Source organism: Mus musculus, chromosome 11, assembly GCF_000001635.26.
Source record: "Mus musculus strain C57BL/6J chromosome 11, GRCm38.p6 C57BL/6J".
NCBI classification, from domain to species: Eukaryota; Metazoa; Chordata; class Mammalia; order Rodentia; family Muridae; genus Mus; species Mus musculus.
In genome coordinates this window covers 60,508,040-60,533,368 of record NC_000077.6, presented here as the reverse complement: position 1 = coordinate 60,533,368, position 25,329 = coordinate 60,508,040, and the positions used below count along the sequence as shown (strand labels likewise).

Sequence of the window (25,329 nt, the reverse complement as noted above, 5' to 3'; positions counted from 1 at the left end):
TGTCCCATATTAGGCTGGCACTTCTCTATCCCGAACCTCACCACACCAACCTGTGCCTAGTCCCAGAACCCTAGGTAAGGGTATTGAGGGAATGAAGAAAAGACAAACACACAGACACATGTACAGTAAAGTTCAGGTCAGTTGGGATTACCAGGGATTATTTTTGTACTGTTAGCAGGTAAGACAGTCTGATCATAAGCCTTTTGTATTTTTAGGATGTGGTGACATGATTAATTGGCCCATATCCTTGCTGTCATTCTTGTGGGTCCAAACACTCAGGAGGTGAATCCCAACTCCCAACTGTATCTATTCTCATTGTAAGGAGTTATTATCGCCCATTCGTGTTGGTGGTAATCCATATAACATTTTAAATCCTGTCTAAGTTGAAGGTCTGTAGCACACCCCAAATAGTTGGATGAATCTTATGGGACTCCAGGTGGGTAGAATGATGAAAGAGGTCATTAATATTAAAGAAGTTTGGTAGAATTTCACCAAGCCAGTGGCCTGGAGATGTAAGTCCTGTAGGTTTTTCCCTGACAACACAGAAATATAGTCACTGGGTTATGTCCCAATCCCAGGCCCCCTTATCCCTAAAATCAGGTTCCTCGTTGCATCCAAAGTTTCTTCTGTTCTGCACCTTTAGGAAAGATACAAGCATACCTTTGCCCCACATTAGGTCAGGGCTGGGCCAAGCTATTTTCATGTCAAGTCATCTTTCTGTAGCACTTTAGGTTTTACTCCTCTGCCCTGTGCACCAGTGCCATCCTAGGAAGTGAGGTCCTCTTCTGAAGGATTTAAAATTATAACGTAAATAAGTCCTTATTTAGAGAATTGGTGTGGGTAGAGAATCCTCCCTCCCTTTTCTCTAATTGTTGTTTGAGACATCTACCCTAGACTTTCACTGTGGATTTTAAGGAATGTTCATGTTGTGAACTATTTTATGTTGATCACAAAAGTTAAGTGTAAAAGAGGTACAACCAAGAACACTGATCCAGAATGGGAAATGTAGCTTTTTTTCCACATGGTTTGTTTATTTCAGAGGGTTTCTCTGAGTAGCCCTGGCTGTCTCAGAACTCAATTTGTAGAGTAGGGTGGTCCCTGAACTCCTAGGGATTTGTCTGCCTCTGGACTCCAAGTGCTGGGATTAAAGGTGTGTGCCACCATGCCCAGCTGGTAAATTTTCTTTAAAAGACCTGCTAGTATTTGGTGTTGGAGAGATGACTCACAGTTAATTGATCTGACACCCTCTTCTGATGTATCTGAAGACAGCTACAGTGTACTCACATAAAATAAAAGAATGAATGGATGAATGAATGAATGAATGAATGAATGAATAAATCCTTTAAAAAAGATCTGTTAGTATTTTTAAAAAGCCGTGTAAGCATCCTTTCTCAGGGTCATTTATAAGGTGTTTTGTAACCAGCAAGAGCCAGGCGACAAAGTTTGGATATATATAATTTTATTATTTGAGAAGCTGCTGATTTATTTGAGTCATGTTGTTCAAAAGCTAAGTAGCATTTAAAGCTACCAAGATTTCCCCCCCTCTGGCTATGAGCCTCTCTTAGGGCCAGGTCACAACCAGCAGACTTTGCCGAGTGCTGCCCACTCCCCAGCCACCTCATGGGCCATGGTGCTGCCTTAGAGGAATAAGTGCAACTGTCTGCTTATATATCCACCATCTCCCATATGCTATGACCCCCAGTGCAAGCATTGGAAAGCGCCTGCTCATACAGATCCATACAGCTCTGCCCATGGCAGGCCCAACATGGGCACCAGGCTCCATGACTTAGTCCATCAGTCGGACTCCCTGGAGACCAAGTGTAGCTTCACTTTGGTGTTTGCTTCTTCCCCCACCCCTAAGCCTCAGAGCCAGCAGACCACACCCTCTACCTTATAAGGTTTTGAGCAGAGAGAGTCTCAGCCTCCTCCTCACTAGGATCCCATTTTACTGTTTCAAGCTCACACTGACCCTACAGGAAGCTTGGCATTGTCAACTAGGATCCCATTTTGCTGTTTTAGATCCACACTGAGCCCACCTGGTGGTTCACATTGTCAACTCTATAGAACTAAGACCACCTAAAAGGCAAGCCTCTGGCATGGACAGCCTTATCTTAGTTAGGTTGATTGAGATTGGAAGGACCACCTTGAATATGGGCAGTACCATTCTAGAAGGCTAGAGTTCTAGACTAAAGAAAAAGGAGAAAGCTAAGCACCAACTTATGTTAGGAAGATAAGTGAAACCATTTTGTGTAAAACTATTTTGTGACTTGGAATTATGTAATATTTGCAAGATGGGTTACTGAACCAATAGCACTGATATGTTAATGAGTCAACCCTAAACTGTGACCCTGATAGCACAATCAGCTATAGTATGGTATTTGACTACAGTTCAAGGGGTCCCCAGTTCAAATCTGGATGTCTCCTTTTCTGTCTTGTTTTTTGAGACAGGGTCTTACTTTATATTCCTTGCTCTCCTGGAACTCAGTATGTAGACCAGGCTGGCCATGAACTCACAGACCTCTGCCTAACTCTAAATGCTGGGATTAAAGGCATGTGCCACCATGCCCAGTCCTGGGTGCATCCCTAATGTCTTTATATTTATCTTGGTGTGAACTTCAGAGGTGGCCTTCAGGATTGCACTGAGGTCTCAAGCCTCTGCACTGATTCCCATTAGCAAGGCGGTTTGGAAACTGGCCACTATGTGCGTCTGGCATTAGCAACTGGCACCATTACTGAATTTAGACATGCCCACATGTCAGAGCTAGCAAGTACTCTCTAGGATCATCTGGAATTTCCAACGGTACCATCCTCCTGCTCTGCCACAACTGAAAGATCTCATAGTGGATGCAGACCAAGCTTGCTTCAAAAGCACCCTCATGGAGAGGATGCCCTAGAGCAGTGGTTCTCAACCTGTGGGTCTCGACCTCCATGGGGTTCAATGGCCATCTCACAGGTATTTATATTATGATTCAGTGTTTTGGGATTTTTGGGGGGTTTTGTTTGTTTGTTTTGGGTTTTTTGGTTGGTTGGTTGGCTTTTAATTTTTTTAAGATTTATTTATTTTTATGTACATGAGTACACGAATGCTGTCTTTAGACACACCAGAAGACGGCATCAGATCCCATTACAGATGGTTGTGAGCCACCATGTGGTTGCTGGGAATTGAACTCAGGACCTCTGGAAGAGCAATCAGTGCTCTTAACCGCTGAGCCATTTCTCCAGTCTGGCTTTTGATTTTTTAAAAACAGGATCTCACTATATAGTTCTGGCTGTCCTGGAACTCACTGTGTAAACCAAGCAGGCCTTGAACTTCCAGAGATCTGTCTGCCTCTACCTCACGAGTGCTGGGAAAAAAGGCTTGTGCCATCACATCCAGCTTTACATTAGGATCCATGACAGTAACAAAATTAGTTATGAAGTAGCAATGAAAATAAATTTATGGTTGGGGGTCACCACAATATAAGAAACTATTAAAGGGTTGTGGCATTAGGAAGGTTGAGAACTACCACCCTAGAGGAAGCCTGAAGCATTTCCTGTCCACATTCCCTGTTTGATGAGATGTCTGTTTACATGAGATACTATAATTATTTATCTGTCTATCTATCTTTTTTGTTTGTTTGTTTTTTGTTTTGTTTTGTTTTGTTTTGTCTTTCGAGACAGGGTTTCTCTGTGTAGCCCTGGCTGTCCTGGAACTCACTTTATAGACCAGGCTGGCCTCGAACTCAGAAATCCACCTGCCTCTGCCTCCCAAGTGCTGGGATTAAAGGCGTGCGCCACCACTTCCCGGCTACCTATTTTTTTTTATTTTTGTTTTATTTAATTTTTATTTTGGTTTTGCAAGACAGGTGTTTCTCTGTGTAGCTATGGCTGTCTTAGAACTCTCTTGCAAACCAGACTAGCCTTGAACTCACAGAGATCTGCCTGCCTCTATCTCCCTACTGCTAGGATTAAAGGCATGCACCACCATGTTGCATGAGATTACCATAAGTATAATAGCATGGCATTGTAACGAATGTCTGTGTGAATAAACCGAGCATATTGGAGCAAACCTGTGGACCTTCTAACTGCCAAGCACCTCATAGTCCACTGGCCAGGCTTTCCGTGCCTGGCATCCATCTTCCTCTGTTTCCAAATTGTGAATAAAATGGGCTCAGGCTTCTGCAGCCTCGGCTGTCATGACTGACTGTATCCTGGAACTATGGGTAAAATAACCTTCTTTAAGTTGCTTTGCCAGTTTTTGTTTTTGTTTTTACAGTAATAACAGAATTAATTAATACAGGAGACGCCAGGGTTAAGGAACCCCAAATGAGCCCCAGAGACACAGCTGATGTGACTATGTCTTTCCTACTTCCTGCCCTTGGTGCCTGTCTCTAAAGAAAGCCAGCCTCAAAGGGCAGCATGAAGTGAGAGCCTTGAGCTAAGTACATCAAAGTTCTTCTTTGAGCCTTTGCAACATCCTGACTCATCAAGCCGTAGGGTCCAGCTATTTAGACCTCCAAAATCTCCCTCAAGTTATCAATTCACCATCCCCTGAGGTCATGCTGGAGTTTAACAGACTCTGGGTCAAAGGCAGCCTTCTCTCAAGTCTCCCTTACTCTTGTCCCCTAGTTGTAAGGGCAGCAGATTTACTACTACTGGAAAGTTCTACCTGGTCCTCTGGATGAATTCCTAAGAAGCTGGGCCTAAGCCATTCTCAACAGTCTCTCTAATACCAGGATCACCTGCTGCTAGTAACATCATCTTAGGCCCCATAAGTTGCGACCTGTCCTTATCACCTGGTTGGTTCTACTCGTGAGCTTGGTCCTGATCTATAGTTAACTATCCTGTATAGTCATTCCAAGGGCCTGGCAAGGCACTGCCAGCTGAATGAGTCTCATGCCCTTTCTCTGATGACATGGCTGCCCTTGGCAGGCTAGCCCCAGTGTCTTCTACCAGTCCCAAGGACCAGCCCCAGCACTTCCCATCCAAATTCATTCATCTTGTTTTTATATTATTTTATTTTATTTATGGATATGGGTATTTTGCCTGCACATATGTCTGCATCACATGTGTACCTGGTACCCATGGACAACATCATAGAACTGGAGTTACAAATGGTTGTGAGCTGTTATGTGGATGCTAGGAATTGAACCCAGGTCCCTGGAAAAACAGCCAATGTTCTTTTTTTCACCAGCCAATGTTCTTAACTGTTGAGTCATCTCCCCAGCACCCCTCCCCTCAGGCAGGGTCTTGCTCTGTAGCCTGAGTTGATTTTGAATTTAAAGTCATTCTGACTCAATCTGTCAGCACGGAGGACAGACCAGAAATACTTGTGAAGAAATGACTAAGGGTCCTAGGTCTGAGCTGAGGGCACCTGGCAAGGACATGCGGAAGGCTGGAGTGTGACGCCGGAGCAGATCTGAGTATCAAGCCCCAAGAAACCAGAGGCAGCCCCCAAAACATCTAAACTACTAGTGTGGGGCTTCCCTGTCAAGGGCAGTTGTCAAGGCAGGCTCTGCCTTCTGGAGGCCCTGTGGTCCAGCTTTTAAAAACCACTTCTGCTAAGTAAGCCTTGGCTGCACCCGTAACTCCATCCCAGCTCCAGATTGGTCCTCTTGGGTTCTTGAGTTTTTCCTCCTGTCTCCTTTGGTCTCCTCCAAGGTTCTGGCTCTTGTCTAGGTATTTTGCCTGCACATATGTCTGCATCACATGTGTACCTGGTACCCATGGACAACATCATAGAACTGGAGTTACAAATGGTTGTGAGCTGTTATGTGGATGCTAGGAATTGAACCCAGGTCCCTGGAAAAACAGCCAATGTTCTTTTTTTCACCAGCCAATGTTCTTAACTGTTGAGTCATCTCCCCAGCACCCCAAGAGTCACTTGGTCTGGAGAGGCTGAGCATCTACCCTCAGGGCATGGAGCAAATCTTCTGGCGGGAAGCAGTGAAAAGGTAGGCCACGTCACAAGAGGGTGATCTCGCTGGGAGGCAGTGTGAGCCGCTCCTCCCGGGCGCTGAGCATGGACTCCACATGCACAGCCACCACGCGACACAGCTCCAGACCCTGCAGAGTAGGGGACACAAAATAGTCTCTCTCTCATCCTCTCTCTCCCCCCTCCAACCCCCCATTTCTGTCTCTGTCTCTGTTTCTGTCTCTGGTTTTTTTAGAGACAGTGTTTCTCTCTGTAACAGTCCCAGCTGTACTGGAACTTGCTTTGTAGACCAGGCTCACCTCAAAGGTACAGAGATCTACCAACCTCTGCCTCCCAAGTGCTGGGATTAAAGGTATATACCACTACCACTGCCAAGCCCAGGATTTTACTACATGTAAATCCTTTAGATTTAAAAACAAAACAAAACAAAACAAAAACAAAAAACAGTCTGAGGCTGGAAAAATAGTTCAGCAGTTAGGAGGGCCTACTGCTCTTCCAGAGGACCTGGGTTCGATTCCCGGCACCCACATGGCAGCTCACAACTGTCTGTGGATTTAGTTCCAGGGGATCCAAGGCTTCTGACTATTCTGCAAACAACCTGTATCCTCCCCCCACCCCCCAATGCACTGCTAAACTGCTTCCTGGGAAGGCCTTCACAATAGCTCACAGCTCTCTTCCCTGTACCGGAATAGTTTGCTTTCTGAGGCATAGCCCAGGCTGGAGAAGAGCCCAGTGCTTAGAATGAGAAAGCCAGAGCATCACATGACAAGGTCTGCTGGCAGGATTGGACTTACCTGCTCCAGCTGGAGCTGCATGGTCCGCTGGGCTGCCACATCCCCCAGGGAGATCTCCACATACGGGTAACTGGAATTGGCTGTGGGCTGCTGAGTCCACGTGGACTGGATCTCCTTCAGGGGAATCTTCACAATCAACTCCTGGGGATGAGGACAGAGGGGGCAAACAGGTGTGAGGGTGAGGTGGTCTCTACCATGTCAAACCTTCCCCTGCAGGTCAGATCAGAAGGCAGAAGGCCCAGCTCTATGTCAGTTCCTCAGATAACACATCGGCTTTGTGACTTGGAGCAACTCACCTGACCACTCTGGACCTCAGCTTCCTCACCAGAGGAAACTGATTCAACAAATACTGATGCTTCGTGCTTGAGATGCAGAGGGTAGTGGGGGCTGTGGGTACTCCGACCTTTATATCAAAACTCATTTATATCAAAACTCATTCTGAAAACACCCATATCCCTTAGCAAAGAGCTTTATTTCTGGCCCCCATGCAGAGGAAGGTAGAATGATATACAGTTAGTACCACCCCAGCTACTGAACAATTGAGTTGTAGACTGAGGATCATGGCAGCTCCTTACCCCGGAAGAAAAAGCTCACCTCTACTCTTGGGGGGACAAAGAGGCTCGTTCTTTGTCCCCCATGTCTTGTGGGGACAAAGAGGCTTCTTCTATATTGTCTCCCAGTATCTCCAGCCAACTGTGCACCTGACCTTTCTCCACCACACTTCTTTCAATGTCCCCTAGACTCACCTTTGAGCAAAGCTTTTATCCCAAACTCATAATGCAAGTTTTCTGGTGTTTGTTTTTTATTTAATTTTCTTGTTTGCTGTTATTGTTGCTTTGTTTTATTTGTTTTCTTTTAAGATTTGTTTATTTATTTATTATATTTAAGTACACTGTAGCTGTCCTCAGACACTCCAGAAGAGGGAGTCAGATCTCGTTACGGATGGTTGTGAGCCACCATGTGGTTTCTGGGATTTGAACTCCTGACCTTCAGAAGAGCAGTCGGGTGCTCTTACCCACTGAGCCATCTCACCAGCCCTATTTGTTTTTCAAGACAGGGTTTCTCTGTGTCTCCTTGGCCTCTGCCTCCGGCCAACCCTGGCTCTTCTGAAACTTGGTTTGTAGACCAGGCTGACCTTGAACTCATGTAGTTCCACCTGCCTCTGCCTCCTGAGTGCTGAGACTAAAGGCACCAGGTTTGGTTTTAAGAAATCTAAGAAGTCTGGCATGGTCGCGCACGCCTTTGATCCCAGCACTCGAGAGGCAGAGGCAGGCAGGCAGGCAGATTTCTGAGTTCGAGGCCAGCCTGGTCTACAAAGTGAGTTCCAGGACAGCCAGGGCTATACAGAGAAACCCTGTCTTGAAAAACCAAGAAAAAAAAAAGAAGAAAAAGAAAAAGAAAACTAAGGAAAGTGTAGCAAGTCTAGCTCCTTGATGGCTATAGAAAGCCCTAGCTCCCGGGGACCTGACTATATTTGGAAGCAGGAAGTGTAAAAAGGGGGTTAAGGGGTCAGGGATAGAATGTTTGCCTGGTGTTGGGGACCCTGGATTCCATCCTATCACAAGATAGAGAGATAAAGGTAGGCATGGTAGTGTTTGTCTGTAATCCTACTGTTTGAAAACTGAGTCAGGTTAATCAGCCTGGGCCACAAATTTATACAGCCCCGCCAAGAGAGGTAAGTCAGTTAAAATGAGGCCACTGGGTTAGGCTCAATTCCAGCATGACTACTGTCCTTATAAGAAGAGGAAAGTTGGACACACGGACACCAGGGATGTGCCCCTACAGAGAGGCCACATGGGGACATAAGATGTTCCCGTCTATAGCCAAGAAGAAACCAAAGCTTGAAAGCTTCAGAAACCTTGGAAATGTCACCTTGCATTGCACAGGGCTCCCAGCCTGTGGCATGAAACTGCGGCGGCCTGTCATGCTAACCACATGCTCTCCGTGTGTTTCCCTACATGTCTCCTTTCACACAGCCCTATTTAGGCCAGAACTGTATGATTTCCACTTTCCAAAGGAAGGCTCTGAGGGGAAGGGATTGGCTGCAGACTATGCAGGGGTAAATGTGTAGCAGGCATCTTTGTCCCCAAGAGTCGATGGAGTGCCAAAGGACAGAAGGGGACGGGTGGGCAGGGCCTGGCAGACGTCACTCACATGGGTCTTGGTGCTGAGGAAGTTGAGGCCGTTATGGTTGACAGCGAGGATACAGGGGGCTGGCACCAAGACATTGCTGCAGCTCTGGATGAAGAAGAAGGAGGAGCCAAACAAGGGGAAGGCACTGAGGAGGCCTGCGGTGTGGAGAGCAAGTGATCAGGACACCTGCGCCAGCACAACAGTGCAGCCATTGCCCTGAACCACCAGGCAATAGTGGTAACAAGTCTTTCCAAATAGACAGGCAGCTCAGCTACCACCAAACCCTGCTTTTGTACAAAGAAAGTAGCATCTCTAGCCTTCCTCTCTCTAGCCACCCTCAGCTCAGCATCCCCTCCCATGCCTCCAGCCCTCTACCCAGTCAGCTCTCACCCAGGAACTGAGCGCGGGCCTGGTGGGGACTGAGCGCCTGAGTCTGCTGCCTGTGTTGGCTAACCAGGTTGAGCCAGGTGTCACCGGCCGTGGTGTGGTAGAGCTGGGCTGGGATGTACTCTTGGACTTCACGCCTGTGTACAGAGGGTAGAGGGCTCCTGAGAACCCTGTCACCTGCCCATCCCCATTGCAAAGTAGACGTGACACCAAGCAGACATCGCTGCCGTACTTGCCTGGGTTATTAAATGTAGGGGAGTATGGAAAGGGAATACAGGGTCCCTGCTCACAGCTGAGGGAGCTGAGGCTTAGAGAGGTCACCAAGAGGTCATGTAGTGATGGGGAGAGAGGTAGTGTAAAAAGGGTAAGATGTGAATCCACACTTAGCACCCAAGCGGGCAGCTCAAGGCAAAGAGGTGAAAGGCTCAAAGGTGGGGGAAGGCATCCAGGTGTGCCACACAGGAAACTGGCCGAGACCCCAGGGCCATTATCCCCACCTGTCCCTGTCCTGCTCTCACCCTCCTCTTGGCCATATGCAGAATCTCTCAGGACAGACCTTATGGCTTGTGGGCATGTAGAAAATAACAACAGCAGTCCCAGACCCTCCCACCCACCCTGGGCTGCAGTTGGGAAAGGGGCTAGGAGAAGTTGAGGCAGTCCCTTCCCCTCCCAGAGTTCCCCTGCCCTCCTTGGGTAAGAGGTCAGAGATAAGTATTGAGTATTTTCCTGAATTGTTGTTGCTGTTGTTGTTATTATTATTATTATTAATTATTGATGTGTGCTTCTTTGGTTGTTTTGAGACAGGATATCACTATGTGGTATTGGCTGGCTTGAGACTTACTATGTAGACCAGGCTAGCCTCAAACTCATAGAGGGCCTGCTTGCCTCTATCTCCTGAATGCTGGGATTCTGGCCTAGTATGTAGCTGGGAATGACATCTGGTTTCAATTATTTTTTTTCAGAACTTGGAGGCACTGAGTAGCTAGACTATCTGGGCAGCAAGCCCCAGGGAGCCTTCTATCTGACCTTCCAAGCCCTGGGATTCTAGGCACATGCTACCATGTCTGGCACTTCCTGCGGGCCACTGGTGGGGTGCAAGCTAAGGCCCTCATGCTGGTTTGGTAGCACTTTATGGAGTGAGCCATCTCCTCGCCTCTGGATTATACTTCTCAGGGTCTTTCCTTCCTGTTCACAATCATTCCATGACAAGTGACTTGTGAGTTGGGTGTGCTGGTTCAGGCCTGGAAATCTTAGCACTTGGGAGGTGGACACAATTCAGTGTCATCCCCAGCTGCGTACTTACATACTAGGCCAACGTAGACTACACGAGGCCCTGTTGTAGAAAAACAGGGGTGGTGGTGGGGAGCATTCTCCGCAGCACAGGCATGAAATACACATACTAAAGAGAGTAAGTATGTTGCAGGCTGCAGAGATGGCTCTATGGTTAAGAGCACTGGCTGCTCTTCCAAAGGTCCTGAGTTCAATTCCCAGCACCCACCTAGCAGCTCACAACTGTCTGTAACTCCAGTTCCATGGGAGCTGTCACCCTCACACAGATACACACATAGGCAAAACACCAATGCACATAAAAATAAATAAATATTTTTAAAAAGGGGACACACACACACACAGAGAGAGAGAGAGAGAGAGAGAGAGAGAGAGAGAGAGAGAATATCTTGCTGTTGTTCACACAGGGCAGGGCTTCTTGAAGTGTGGTCCAGGGGCTTTGAGGCCATATCCATTTTTCACAGTGGAAACCAACATGCTGTTTGCCTCTCCCCCACTCTCATCCTCTCACATGTGAACTGTGAAGCCTCTCAGAGACTGTAAGAAATGGGTTGGTCTACACAGTGAAATGATGACAAGTTGACCTCGGGTGAGTCACCCAGGGAAAGGTTCACAAATGTCAGACAGTGCTGGCTTTCTCACTCCTGCACCATGGTCGGCTCTCACCACACTCTGCATGTATTAACACGGAACAGCTATATTATCCTTGTGAAATGAATTGGCAAGCTCCGTGTTGATTTGTGTTCTGAGACGGGGTTCCCACTGGCCTACCCAGTGTAGCCTTGAGTTCCTGGGATCAAGTGATCCTCTTGTTTTAGCATCTCCATGGCTGGGATTATAGGCATGAGGCCCCACACCTGACTCAGTGAATGTTTATGTATATATTTTTGGTCTCCAAGGCATATGTGTCTTGAAATTTTTCATTGATCATTACATGTGTTCTGAGCAATAACAATGCACTGCAGGAAAGGAAAGGAGCTTCCAGTCTGATTGGTACAGAGGGGAAACTGGGCCTTAGGATGAGCAGTTGTGAGATAAGAGGGGATGGGTGGCCTGCCCTCCCTCCCAGTTGAGACAAGTAGACAGGTGCTCACACACTGGGCAGGTAGAAGTGGTCCTTGGCTCGGTGCTGCAGTGAAGCCAACTTGGACACCTGCTGTAGTTGTTGCTCTGTGGGCTGCCTGGCCGGCACACTGCTAAAGAGGCCCTTCAGGTAGTCAGGCAGAACCTGCAGGAAGCAGTTGCATGAGGAACTACTGGACAGCAGCGCTCTCAGGCATCCATGGTCAGGGGCTCTGAGTCAGGCCATTGCACTGACTCCAGTCCTCCCCAGTTTTAGGAGTTTATGGTTCATTAGTTTTCTGGTTTATGAGGAATGAGGATAGATGCATATGGGAGCAGAGCTCTGAGGGATGAAAACTATAAGGGAGTTTCCATAGAAACACGGGAAGAGTGTAAAACAAAACACAAACAGTATAGTAAACATTAGATACATGTTTCTCGAAATTGAGACCCAAGCCAGAGAGTATGTCAAAACAGACCCTAGAGTTTCATCTAGAGTCTCCAGACCTGTAAATCTGGGGCAGAACCAGTTTGCATCGTTTCTGCTGGTCCTTGAGTAGCATAGCACACTATCAGGCTATGCAGAGGTAGGTCTCAACACCATGTGGTCCCAGAATGAAGTTGCTGTGTGTTTCAGAAAAGATCTTTCTATATAGCCTTAGCTGGCCTGGAGCTTGCTATGTAGACCAGGCTGGCCTCTAACTCACAGAGATCTGCCTGCTTCTGCCTCCTGAGCACTAGAATTCAAGGCATACATTACCACATCCAACAACGTGGTTGTGTTTTGTAAGTGGAATTGCTAAAGCTTTGGTACAAGTTCCCCAAGCATCTGGGCGTGGCACTGTAGGTTCAGAGCAATAGGGAGGTCGCATCTCTGACCTGATTGTAGTGCATGGTCACATACAGCTCATTCTCAAACTTCAGTGGCTGATCCCAAAGCACCCGCCGGAACCAGAGTGTGTAGCCCCCGTCCACCTGCTCCATCTCTGAGGCCACATCCAGTATGTAGGCCCGGCAGCTCAGTGGACACACGTGCTGGCCTGCAGGGAGAAAGAGGCACGGCTGGAAGAAGGAACACTGTGGTCTAAGCCACATGCAGCACCAGCCTGGCAGCCAAGTGCATTGTCGCTAGCAAAGATGCAGCTTCCTTACTAAGGGAAACAAACCTACAAAACAGAATGCCAGGAGGATCAGTTCCCATCCAAGGGAACAAGTGACTTTCCATTCCTCCCAGAGAAGGGGCATTGAGTGCTCTGGAATGCCTACTAGGGTCTAGAAAAGGCCTTGGATTCTGCACTGAGAAATCCCAGCTCCTTTCCAGAGTAGACCTTAGCCAGGATCTTTTCTGCAGACCTCCTTCAGGAAAGCCCGCTTGCTGACATCTGCGGTGGGTAGGGTTGGAGGCATGAGCTCTAAGCTGGGAGAGGTACACATGCTTCTGATGTTCTGCTACCTGTCTGTGGTCGACTGAAGAGGAATGGCTCCCATAGAGTCATGCGTTGGAATGCTTGGCCTATGGGGAATGACACTATTAGGAGGTGTGGCCTTCCTTGTCGGAGTAGGTGTGGCCTTGTTGGAGGAAGTGTGTCACTGTAGGGGTGGGCTTTGAGGTCTCCTATGCTCAAGCTCTGCACACTGTGGAACAATCTCCTTCTGCCTGAGGACTCTCAGCTCCTTCTCCAGCCCCATGTCTGTCCAGACGCTGTGACACTTCCCACCATGATGAGAATGGACTGAGCCTCTGAAACTATAAGCCAGCTGCAATTAAATGTTTTCTTTTGTAAGAGTTGCTTTGGTCATGGTGTCTCTTCATAGCAATAAAACCCTAACTGAGACATTGCCCCGCCTCTTCAATAAAGCTATACTATGGAGGGCTACTTGGCTTGATGATGAGAGTCCAGAATCCTGTGGCCAGATTGCCTGGTTCTGACCTCCACTGTGCAACCTTGAGCAGGTCACTGTGGTGTCTGAGGACAGTCTCTAGAGTTAGCAATATCCTAATGCCTAGAACTTGTGACTATGTCACTTTTTGGCAAAAGGATCTTTGCAGACAGGATTAAGAATCTTAGATTTCAGGCCAAAAAGAGGCACTAAAAACGCTAAAAGAGAGGCAAGAGGCTCAAGTCAGAGATGTTGGTGGGGGCAGAGTTGAGGCTGGGGCAAGAGAAAGGCATCTGAAGACCCCACTCTTGGCTTCAGAGACAGGGAAGGAGCCCCAAGCCAATCAGCAGGTGGCTTGGAGAAGCTGGGAAAGGTTGAAAACGGAGCCTCCCCTGAAGCTTCCAGAAGAAAGCAGTCTTGGCCATGTTCGTCTTTTAGTTTCTGACTCTCAGAACTGTAATCTAATGCATCTGTGTCATGATCAGTCACTGAGCTTCTGGTGTGCTACAGCAATCACCAGAAAACTAATACAGCTTTGCTGGGCCTCCATTTCCCCAACTGTAAACAGTAAAGAGAAGAGTCTGCTGTATGGACTTGTTGTGAGACTTAAAAGACTTTATAGCATTAGGGTCTGGGGGTGGGGGCATTTCTCAGTCATAGAAGGCTTGCCTTGGATCCACGAGACCCTGGGTTTGATTCCCAGCATATCCTCAAACAAAACCAAACAAATCAACCACAGGCTTTATACCACTAACTACTTTGAATCATGTCTACTATATGCTCAATGCATGCCTACTGTTCTGGCCATTCTGCTACCTGCCATGCCTATCCCCCTCTGTCCTGGCTGGACCTGGGGTAGGAAGTGCCCAGGCACTCATGCAGGATGACTGGAGATGGCTCTGACTACCAGTAGGTGGAAGGCAAGACTAGCCTGGAGTGGGTATGCTGCAAATTGGAGGGGTTTGGGGTTGTGTGAGAGGTCCCCTGCATACCTAGAGAGGCCCTTAGGAGAAGGGCCCACCGAGACCTTAGGAGGAGGTCACATGCTCCCGTGAGGGTCTTGAGGGATGGGGGTAAATGTTTCTATGCGTGGCTGATTGTATGGATGAAACTTTCTCAAACTGTAAGAATCGAGAGACCAGCTTCTGTGACTGAGGAGGCCCTGAGGGGCCTGAGAGACCAGAACAGGATTCAGAGGTTCTGTCCTCCATGAACCCCAGTCTGGAAGGGGAGACAGTCTTGGGAAGAAATGAGAGGCTTGGGGAGCGAGCTCATTACTGCAGAGGCCCTCTCTCCTGGAGAATGTGGGCTTCAGAGAAAGTGACCTTCAGCCTGGCCATCAGGGCAGGGTAGAGAGGCTCTCATGGCCAAAGGTGGTGCTGAGTCATGAAGGAGTCTAGGATGTTCCATCCTCCTGGCTACTCACCTCGGTTGGTGACCACAAAAATGACATACTCATCAAAGGCTTCAGGGCGTGTCAGGGCCATCTCGGTACAGAGCCCCTCTATGACATCCAGGGCCACCTGGGAAGGCCAGAGAGGTCAAGCTGGGCCTTAGCCACTAACCAAGGGGCACAGGACTTTGTGGCTCAGCCTGACAGGATATAGCTTTTGGAACTGGCTCCTGATTTCACACTCTCTGTGTGACCCTAGGCTGTGTGAATCTTAACCTCTTGGAGTCTCTTTCTGTTCCACACTCAGTATCTATAAGGGACCTATTGCAAGATGTCCTGAAGACACCAGACTTCCAAGACGGTCGGTCAAGTCAATTACTTAAAATTGCCTAGTTATCTGCATGCGACCCACACATATCCTTCCTAGATTTTCAAACAACTCTTTTTGTTTGTTTGTTTGTTTTTTGTTTTGTTGTTGATGTTGTTTGTTTGTTTGGTTGGTTTGTTTTGTTTTGTTTCGTTTTTTGGTTGTTTTTTTTTTTTGAGACAGGGTTTCTTTGTGTAGCCCTGGTTACCCTGGAACTCACTCTGTAGACAAGGCTGGCCTCGAACTCAGAAATCCACCTGCCTCTGCCTCCCGAGTGCTGGGATTAAAGGTGTGTGCCATCAACGCCCGGCTTCAATCAACTCTTAACTGATAATACCAAACATAGTAGAATGCTGTGTGGACATATGTCATATGATATTGCTTAGAGAAAGGCAAGAAAAGAATCTGTACTGTTCCAATGTGACTTTTCTTAAGCATTTTCCATCTACAGTTGGCTGACACTGAACCCACTGTAGTAGAGGAGCAACTAACTGTTAGCCGTGTCCCATGGGGCTGTGGGTGGACTGCTGGATCACTGATGTTCACCCCACCCAACCCAGAGCCTGGTGTCCCTACCCTTCAGCGCCAGTTTGCTGAGACACTCTCCCTTACCGTGCACGTTTTGATTTTCAGATGGCGTTCAAGGCCTCCTGGAAGAAGAAAGAGCTGCCTCTTGGAACTGCGGCCTGCCTGGGGTAGGTAAGCAGGAGAAAGATGAAGACCTAGACCCTCTCTCCCTCATGGGAGTCCCCTGATCCAGAGGCATGTCTGTGCAGGAACCTTCATGTGTGACGATGGACAGGAACTATCTTCACACACCATGCAGTGCACATGGGTCTCGCCAGGGGCTCTGGGCAGAGCTGTGTCTCCCACTTCTCTCAATACCCCCAGCCCTGCTGTAGGCTCACCAACATAGCACGGAGCTCCATATTGCTGGGGAACTCCAGGCGGCCTCCAAAACGCAAGGTCTTCTGCAGGTTCTGTTCACAGGCCTTGGCAATCCCTGCAAAGGCCATGGATGAAAAGGTTCCTCTTACCCCAGCCACGAGCTCCTCAATGAGGAACAGGTCTCATTCCCATTTTGCTAGCTGAAAAGTGAACTCAGCAAGAGGCAGTCGTTCACCAAGATTAGGACCTTGAGCAGGAGCCAATGTACACCTCATGCGGTTATAATGTGTCTTGCCCTTGGCTTTGTGTGGACCTAGAGACTCTTATGTTCCTTAGTGGTTGCCTGTTACTTGCTCTCAAATGGCTCAATGGATGGCATGACGGTGCCCAGTCCCTGTCAACCGGGACTGCATACCAAGTGCCTGGTCTCACTAACAGCACAGGGCAGAGACCCCCTTTGATGCTCCATGCACCTAAGCTAAGCAGTATATTCCCCCTCTCCACGGTGGAGTCAGGAACTCCAGGGCACATTCTGTAGTCATCTCCCACCCGAGAGTCCTTCCTTACTTATCCCTGTCAGTCAACAGTCAGATGAAGATTCAGGGGGAAGGACTCGTTCTCTATGGCTGCCATCATTATAACTGATTAGAGGGCCCCAGCCCCTAGAATTAGGGTCTTAGTGCATGTAATCACTATTTGTTTGTTTGTTTGTTTGTTTGTTTGTTTGTTTTGTCAATTTGACACAACCTAGAGACACCAGGAACAGGAAATCCTCAGTTGAGGAAATGTCCTGTCAGATTGGTCCATTGACATGTCTATGGGGCATTTTCTTTTTCTTTTTTTTTTAATAAAAAGATCTATCTATTTTATGCTTATGAATACACTGTAGCTATTTTCAGACACACCAGAAGAGGGCATTGGATTCTATTACAGATGGTTGTGAGCCACCATGTGGTTGCTGGGAATTGAACTCAGGACCTTTGGAAGAGCAGTCAGTGCTCTTAACTGCTGAGCCATCTCTCCAGCCCCCCATTTGCTTGAGTAATGATTGGTGTGGGAAGGCCTGGCTCACTGTAGTTGGTTGTGTCCCTAGCAAGTGGCCCTGGGAGGTAAAAGATAGGTAGATGAAGGCTGGGTGTAGTGACTCCTTTAATCCCAGTCCAGCAGAGGCAGAGGCAGGGGCAGAGAGGCAGGGAGGCAGGGAGGCAGGGAGGCAGGGAGGCAGGGAGGCAGGGAGGCAGGGAGGCAGGGAGGCAGGGAGGCAGGGAGGCAGGGAGGCAGAGGCAGAAGCAGAGAGGCAGGGGCAGAGGCAGAGAGGCAGAGAGGCAGGGGAAGGGGCAGAGGCAGAGGCAGAGGCAGAGGAGAGGCAGAGGCAGAGGCAGAGGCAGAGGCAGAGGCAGAGGCAGAGGCAGAGGCAGAGGCAGAGGCAGAGGCAGAGGCAGAGGCAGAGGCAGAGGCAGAGGCAGAGGCAGAGGCAGAGGCAGAGGCAGAGGCAGAGGCAGAGGCAGAGGCAGAGGCAGAGGCAGGCAGATCTCTAAGTTCAGGGCTATCTTGGTCTACAGAGTGCCTCCAGGTTCCGACCTCAAGTTCCATCCATAATGGACTGGAAAGTCTAAGATGAAGCAGATGCTTTTCTCCCCAGAGTTGCTTTTGGTCATGGTGTTTTATAGTAACAAGAGAAATGACACTATGCATCCCATGCTGGCCTGGAACTCCTCATTTTCCTGTCTCATGTCCTAAGTGCTGGGATTACACATGTGAATCACCACATCTCCCCTCTGTTTTAGAGTTGCTATGGAAACAAAGCTGGAAGCAGCCCCTTCATCCATCCCACAAAGGTAAAGCTTTGACTTTGTCACCAACTGCAGGGCACTGAGGACTACACGAGGTGGAACAGGGCCCTATTTTGGGGTTCTGGGTTCTTGCCCTACCTTCTTCATTTCTCCTTTGTGCCATGCATTTCCACTTCTGGGCCTTGACTCCTGCAAAGTCCATCTGAAAATTCTTTCTGTGCAAACACTGCCTGGGGCAATTCCCACTCCAGGAAGTCTTCCCTGGCCACACCCACATGAGGTCAGAGAAGCCACCACAAGAATCCCCTTGAGATCTCCGTGAATGTTTGTAGAGTCAGGTATATCAGTTACTGCCTCAGCACCAGCCAATGGCCAGGCTTTCCCAGCCCATGGCTGCATGCCCTGTCCTTGTGTGAGAGTCCCCACTCAGAGCCTCTCACCTTGGAAGGGCAGGCCAGGAGTCCAGCTCACATGTTGGAGGAAGCGAATGAGGTATGGATAGAAGACCTCAGAGCAACTATAGTAGGCAGCCATGATGTAAAGCAGCCTCCAGCCTCGCTGACAGCTGTCCCTGTAAGCACGCAGGAGTTACATCACAGGTGGCATAGAGGTGGGCACAGGATCCAAGACTGGTCAGAGTTCAGTCAACTCTGGTTGCATCCTGAGCCACTGTGGTTGATTCAGGAATGAACGAGCGTGGGGCCAGCTGAGGCCAATGTATCTAGATTTGGGAGCTTCTTTTCCTTCTGAAGAGCATTGAAAATATTGAAAAATATTTATTCAATGTGTATAAGAATCTTTTGTGGGAGGCTGGAGAGATGGCTCAGCAGTTAAGGACACTGACTGCTCGTCCAGAGGACCCCGGTTCAAATCCCAGCACCTACATGGCAGCTCATAACTGCCTATAACTCCAAGATCTGACACTCACACACAGACATACATACAGGCAAAACACCCATGCAACATAAAATAAAAGTAAATACATTTTTTAAAAAAAAATCACTTTTCCCCCTCTTTTTAAGATTTGTGTGTGTGTAATTTGCACGTGTCGGTGCGAGTATGCCACGGGGAGTAGGTGGAGGTCACAGGACAAATCTGTGAAGTTGGTTCTCTCTTCCCATTTTTACATGGGTTCTGGGGACTGAACTCAAGTTGTCAGGCCTGCAAAGCAAGCTCTTCACTCACTGAGCCATCTTGCTCTCCCCATAAGGATGATTTTTCAGGCCGGGAAGAGGACAAGGTGGGTAAGGGGCTCGCTCGGCAAGCATGAGAGCCTGAGTCTGGATCCTCAGCTCTGAGATAAAGCTGGGCATGGCAGCGTGTGCCTGCGCCTCACTTCAGAGCCTTACCCCAGAATGCTGAGTCCTTGCCCACCTCTGCCACGACCTTCACTCCTGGCCATGAGGAAATGAAATCCCTCCTGTGCACCCATCTCCCAGGGGAATCCCTGCTCCAGGAATCCTAACCCTGGCCACAATCTGGGGGACAGACACAGGTAGATCCCTGAAGCTACTGGCTAAAGCAATGAGTACTCGGTTCAGTGTGAGATACTGTGGGAAGGAAGGAAGGAGAAAGAAACAAGGAAGGAAAGAAAGAGAGAGAAAGAAAAAGAAAGAAAGAAAGAGAGAGAGAGAAGGAAAGGAAAGGAAAGGAAAGGAAAGGAAAGGAAAGGAAAGGAAAGGAAAGGAAAGGAAAGGAAAGGAAAGGAAAGAACAAAAGAGAAAAATACCCAAAATCAACTTCTGGCTTCCATGTTTGCATTCACAGGTGAATGTGCATGCACACACACGCACACACACACGAGAGAGAGAGAGAGAGAGAGAGAGAGAGAGAGAGAGAGAGAGAGAGAGAGAGAGAGAGAGATGCTATAAAGGCCAGGAGGCTGACATCAAACTTCTTCTACTTCAGCTTCTGAAGGGCTTACAGTAAGTACCACTATACCCAGCGTGACTTTAACTCTCTGGTGCTTTGACATCAACTGTCCCTCCTTGTGGGAATGAGATCTGATCCATCATTCAGGGACATGGTGAATGACAATGTGCCAATCAAACCCTTTATGAGGAATTTTAAGCAGTTAAGGAGTATAAAACAAGGCCGGGCGTAACTGGAGCCCACTGTCTGCCCTCTGTGTTTCAGCAGCTCAGAAATACTGTCCCGGCTCTTTTATTTCTGTTTAAATTTTCTTTATATCTACTTGCATGACTGCACATGCACTAGCACACACACACACACACACACACGGAGGTCAGAGGACAGCTTCAGCAGTCAGTTCTCTCTTCTATCACATGGGTTCCAGGAGTCAAACTCACCTTAACCAGATGAGCCATCTCACCAGTCCCAACTCCCACTGGGTCTCATGTAGCCCAGGCTGGCCTTGAACTCAGTATATAGCCAAGGATGACCTTGAACTTCTGCTCCTCCTACTTCTGCCTCCTGAGTTCTGAGATGCCACCACACCCAGGTTCTACTCAGGTTCTTTTGTCAGAAGTTGCCCTTCAGAGACTGGAGAGTTGGCTCATAGGGTAAAGGCACTTACCACCAAGCTAGGCAACCCAAGTTCGATCTACATGGTAGGAGAAGATCCCATCCATTTTTCTCTTACCTCCACACATGGACTGTGGTACACATGATATCCTCGCCACTAGCACCCTACCACTAAGTGTAATATGGTTTTAGTTTGTTTTAATAAGGTTTATTTATTTTATGTAGATGAGTGTTCTACCTGCAATTACATCTGCATGCCAGAAGAGGGCATCAGATCCTATTACAGATGGTTGGTTTTGAGCCACCATGTGGTTGCTGGGAATAGAACTCAGGACCTCTAGGAGAGCAGCCAGTGTCCATAACCACTGAACCATCTCTCCAGCCCCTGTAATGTGTTCTTTATTCTGAGTTGGACTTGGAAGTGTGAAACTTTCTTGAAAGTCCAAAATGAAGTTCAAATACTCATGTCTCTGCTTTACCAAATATCAGTAAACAGCAAAAGTCCCCAGGCCCGGCAGTGGTGGCGCACGCCTTTAACCCCAGCCCTCGGGAGGCAGAGGCAGGTGGATTTCTGAGTTCAAAGCCAGCCTGGTCTACAGAGTGAGTTCCAGGACAGCCAGGGCTACATGGAGAAACCCTGTCTCGAAAAACCAAAAAGAAAAAAAAAAAAACAAAAAACAAAACAAAAAAACAAAAAAACAAAAAAAACAAAAACCAAATAAAACAAAAACCCAAACAAACAAAAAACCAGAAAAGTCCCCAGATATCATGATTCTGGGAGCTGTGTGGTACTGCCTCACCATTCCTATCCTATCCAGGGTCAACTCGTTTGAGTGACTGACAAAAAAAAAAAAAAAGTATTCTTCTGGCCAGAACTTGGCAAAAGTGTTATTGGTGTTGTTAGGCTCATCTGCCCACCCTCAGCAGGCCAACTGTTTTGTAACAGTGAAAGCAGAAGAGAGGTGTCTTAGTAAGAGTGGCCACATGGGGGCCAGACCCTACTCCCCCCAACCCAAGTCCATCTTCTTGGATTTGAGAATTTCTGTAACAAACTGGGTCAGTATTGCTTTTCTTATGATTCCTGAGCTGAAGAAATATTTCTCAAAGCTGTCACTTTGCTAACTGTGAGAGAGTGCAGGGCAATGTTATCAGCCTTGAAGAAGGGAGGATCAGAGGATGGAGGAAGCCTGCCACCTTTCTGAAGAGTCACTGTTGATGATGATGGTGTGTGTGTGTGTGTGTGTGTGTGTGTGTGTGTGTGTGCATGAGGGCAGGTGCTTGTAGAGGCCAGAAGATAGAGTTGGATCCCTTGGAGCTGGAGTCATAGGCGGTTGTGAGCTGTTTGGCGTGCGTACTGGGAACTGAACTTAGTTCCTCTGAGGGAGCAGCAAGTACTTTTAACCCCTCAGCCATCTCCCCATCCCTAAAAGCTTGTTTTCTAGTGATGCCTGGACTCAACTGTGCCTGAGGGCACACCCTGACTGACTTTCAGGTGCTCGAACAAATAGGTTCTTGCTTTTTGCTCAAACCACTCTGAGTTGGATTTCTGTTGCATGGAACCAAGAACCGATATGGCATCCTAGGAGTTGAAAATGAGAATTTCTGACACTGAAATGGGGTTGCCTTTTTCATAGAGGAAGAAAGAGGAGAAATGCCATGCTCTCGACCAAGCAACTCCCAAAACATAAAGCAGGGAGGAAGGGAAGTGGAACACAGCTGAGGAGGGGGAAGTTCTGAGATGGGGGAGTGCACAGTGGGCTGAGTCTCAGGCTACTCACTGCTTAGGGCTGCTGTTGTCTGTGATCTGCTTCACAATCTGGCAGTAGCATTCATCTCTCATGACCTCATGGTCTCCACAAAGCTGAAAAAAAAAAAAGGCACACCAAATCTCCTGCTGTGCCAGGTCTGGAGGTTCTCTGCTCCCCTGCACCAGCAGGATACATTCATTCCCCTCTGGGCAACGTAAGAGGTTTCCCAGTGCACCATAACTGACAATGGGGGAAACAAAGGCACAGAGCAAGACAGAAGCATGAGGCAACGCTTCGGGCGGGACTGACCTTCAGAAGGGTGCAGAGAACATCCAGTTCGCTCTGGCCCTTCAGTGGGGCATCTCCCATGAACCTCATCACAGCTGTAGGAAAGACCCATCCTGCTCAGGCCCACCATGCCCAAGATGCCCATCCCAAGAGTCCCCACAGTCCGTTCTTTCCCTGGGAGCCTGCTGCTGAGACAGCGAGAGGCTTCCATTCTCTTCAAAGTGCGTTGGGTTTGGGGAAGAGACAACTCTCAGAACCAAAGAAGAGAGGCAACAAACACAGGTCACACAGTATTACATCCCACACACCTACAAACATGTCAACCGCCATCTTGTTGAGATTGCTGTCACTGAGTTCAATGAGGGATTCCTGGATCGGGACCTGTGAGGAGACCAAAGGGTTGTATCACAGCGAAGCGGGGGACAGAACAGAAGAGGGACTGCACCATGCTTTCAGACTGAATTACAGCAGCTTGGAGAGCTCACATCACAAAATAGGGACAGTCACCAACTGTGCTGCAAGGAACCCTGGCTCCAGATGCTGTCAGCCAGAGGCTTCCAATGGGGACAAGTATTTGCTCTAGGGGATAGAAAGAAGGTTTCTGCCAACACCACCTTACAGATGAGGAAACTGAGGCACAGAACATGCACCTTAGTGAAGCAAAGCACGTCCTCCAGAGTTTTGGACTCCCGATCCTCCTTAGACTTCAGCTTGAGGCCATCCCTGCAACAAATGGGTGCCACTACCCAGTCTTGCATCCCAGCCTTTGGCCACATCTAGGCCCCTTCCAATCAGTCTACCCACAGGAAGGCACCCAGAGTCTGAAACTAAGAGGCTTCCTGATCCACCCTGCAGAGTTCAAGAGAGAGAAGGGGAAGCGGAAGACGGATCTCTATACCCACCGGGGACGCCTCCGAGGGTCTCGGAAATACTTCTGGGCAAATTCGAGCATTGTGCTCGGTGGGAGCGCTATGGAATCCTCTCCGCTGTCAGCGGAACGCGCCCTGACTGGGGGACCCTGCAGGATAGGTGCAGTTACCAAGACCCATCGTCACCCCCACCTCGACCCTCCTGTGAGAGCTGACCTCCCACCTGGCCACGTTTCTGGACCCTCGAGCCTCACTCCTCACTTGCAAAGACGCTAAGTCAGGCCCCTGCTCTCTAGGCCAGTCCCTTGCATAGGATTGGCTGCATCCACGGATGGCCCCATCCCTACAGTTTCCTCCTTGGGGCTCACCTCTCTCCGGCGCCCCACCTCCTGTGCGGCTGCTGCAGAGGCCACAGCGGCGGCCACCGCGGCAGCCCGGCCCCGCCCTGGCTCTGCCGGGAGCTGCAAGAAGTCTGGAGCAGCTGCGGGCTGCACGAGCTCTGAAGGAAAACGTCCTACGCGCCCGTGGACGGCCCCGAACCTCCAGCCTACGGACAGGGAAAGGAAAAACGGGAAGGTCTTGTTTTGGGACAGAGCGGGTCCTTTAAGAAGGTTTGGGCTCTCCCTTGGTCCATTCTTAGTACGCTTTTTGTCTTTGTGGTGGGTTTTTTGTTTGTTTTGTTTTGTTTTGTTTGTACTGGGAATGAGTGCCAAGAGCAACAGGCCATAGGTTCGGAAAAACACCTCAGCCACATGTGCAGGCGGAGATTGGGTTGAAGAGTTGTTGGCTCGCACTGTCAGGTCGCCGTAGGAGACCAAGGAGGGGGGGGGGCACCAATAAACTCTTATCATGTGTCTGCAGTGTGTTTGGAACCTGGACTAGTACCCCTATCTGGCAGTCCAAGTTTGGGGTATCTGCAAGCACTCACCAAAGTCAGGGCCTCTCCGCCTCAGCTCCTCCAGGTACACCAGTTTCTTGCGGACTACACAACCGGCGCTGTAGCCTGTGGGAGGAGCTTGCATCAGCGCGTACCAGGGAAGCCCTTCTCCCAGGCTCTTCCACCCAGCCATGGAACTGACCCACTCTAGTTGGTTCCAGGCTCTGCAGGTGGATGATGTCACCCTTGTGGAAGGACAGCAGCTCGGGGTCTTCAGACAGGAAGTTCCTCACTGCCACAACATAATCAGAATCCTGGAAAACACCAGGAATAGAGTGCTATGTACTGACTGCCTTCGTCCCAGGTGCTTCCAGCCTTTCTACTGCTCCTTCCATTCTCCCAAGCCAGCAGAGAAGGCACATTCCCTAGGTGGGCAGGGGGGAGTGATGAGTGTTCTCTAGATAGGCATTACACAGGATAGAAGCCCGAGGTTGCTGAGCACACTCTTGTGCCACTGATCCCTCCCTAAGCCTTCTGCTGTATCCTCCTGGGCTGGGTGCTGGGCCTGGGGCATGTCCTGTCAAGGTGTAGAGGCAGACAGAGAAGGAGGTTCTGAAAGCAGGTAAAGCAGTTCTGAGGAGACAATTGCTTGGGGGCTTAGAGGAGATGCATTCCGTACTGCTGAGGGCAGGGGTGAAGAAGATGCTGGGAAAGCAAAAGGCACGGCAGAGGGAAGACACGGCTCATTGGGGTAGACGCCTTTGGATATGTTCTGTGGTGTGCACATGTAATAGTGGATTCACACTCTGGCCAGCCAGGCTGTGGTATGTCTACTGCAGCGGTGGGCAACACCCATGGAGGAATACCAACCTTCTTCAGTTCCAGAATGAAGGTGTCTACTAGGGTCTTGACCTGCTGCGCCCGGGCTGAGAAGAGGATGAGCTTCTCGTTGGACAGATTGAACTCTAGCATGTTCTGAGATGGCATGGTTACAAACAGGATGTCTGCAAAGCTGGAGGGAGAGAAGGTGACAAGAGACCAGGACCTTATGGCTAAGAGGATGCCCTCCTCCACAGGTGTTTTCTGTTCCTGTTTCCCCTCTCTGATCCATCTGTGGGTTCTGTGTATCTCTTTATTTTTTATTTTTTTTATTTTTTTTTTTTT

General features: G+C 48.8%; 1 protein-coding gene and 1 long non-coding RNA gene across 18 annotated transcripts in view; one reads left to right on the top strand and one right to left on the bottom strand.

The window, feature by feature from the left end:
- Window positions 1-4,999: 4,999 nt before the first annotated feature.
- Window positions 5,000-25,329, bottom strand: part of Myo15 (myosin XV) — a 59,031-nt gene continuing 38,701 nt past the window's right edge. For 9 of the 17 annotated variants that reach the window (XM_017314324.2, XM_017314322.2, XM_017314320.2 and 6 more), the window contains 19 exons: window positions 25,036-25,177; window positions 24,368-24,479; window positions 24,217-24,291; window positions 23,657-23,835; window positions 23,322-23,437; window positions 23,070-23,142; window positions 22,728-22,800; window positions 22,441-22,514; window positions 22,162-22,244; window positions 18,340-18,470; window positions 16,127-16,221; window positions 15,831-15,908; window positions 14,885-14,981; window positions 12,457-12,617; window positions 11,610-11,743; window positions 9,232-9,365; window positions 8,863-8,996; window positions 6,709-6,849; window positions 5,175-6,045 (listed from right to left, as the gene is read on the bottom strand). In XM_017314324.2, coding sequence (XP_017169813.1) covers window positions 5,944-6,045; window positions 6,709-6,849; window positions 8,863-8,996; window positions 9,232-9,365; window positions 11,610-11,743; window positions 12,457-12,617; window positions 14,885-14,981; window positions 15,831-15,908; window positions 16,127-16,221; window positions 18,340-18,470; window positions 22,162-22,244; window positions 22,441-22,514; window positions 22,728-22,800; window positions 23,070-23,142; window positions 23,322-23,437; window positions 23,657-23,835; window positions 24,217-24,291; window positions 24,368-24,479; window positions 25,036-25,177 — 2,134 coding nt within the window. In that variant the 3' untranslated portion in view covers window positions 5,175-5,943. Of the gene's footprint in view, window positions 6,046-6,708; window positions 6,850-8,862; window positions 8,997-9,231; window positions 9,366-11,609; window positions 11,744-12,456; window positions 12,618-14,884; window positions 14,982-15,830; window positions 15,909-16,126; window positions 16,222-17,605; window positions 18,089-18,339; window positions 18,471-22,161; window positions 22,245-22,440; window positions 22,515-22,727; window positions 22,801-22,904; window positions 23,143-23,321; window positions 23,438-23,656; window positions 23,836-24,216; window positions 24,292-24,367; window positions 24,480-25,035; window positions 25,178-25,329 lie in introns of those variants that run through there. The other 8 variants (NM_010862.2, NM_001103171.1, NM_182698.2 and 5 more) reach the window with 6 other exon arrangements.
- On the top strand, window positions 23,242-25,296 carry Gm51901. The gene is made up of 3 exons (XR_003949693.1): window positions 23,242-24,250; window positions 24,387-24,529; window positions 25,045-25,296. It is a non-coding gene; the product is annotated as a predicted gene, 51901 (long non-coding RNA).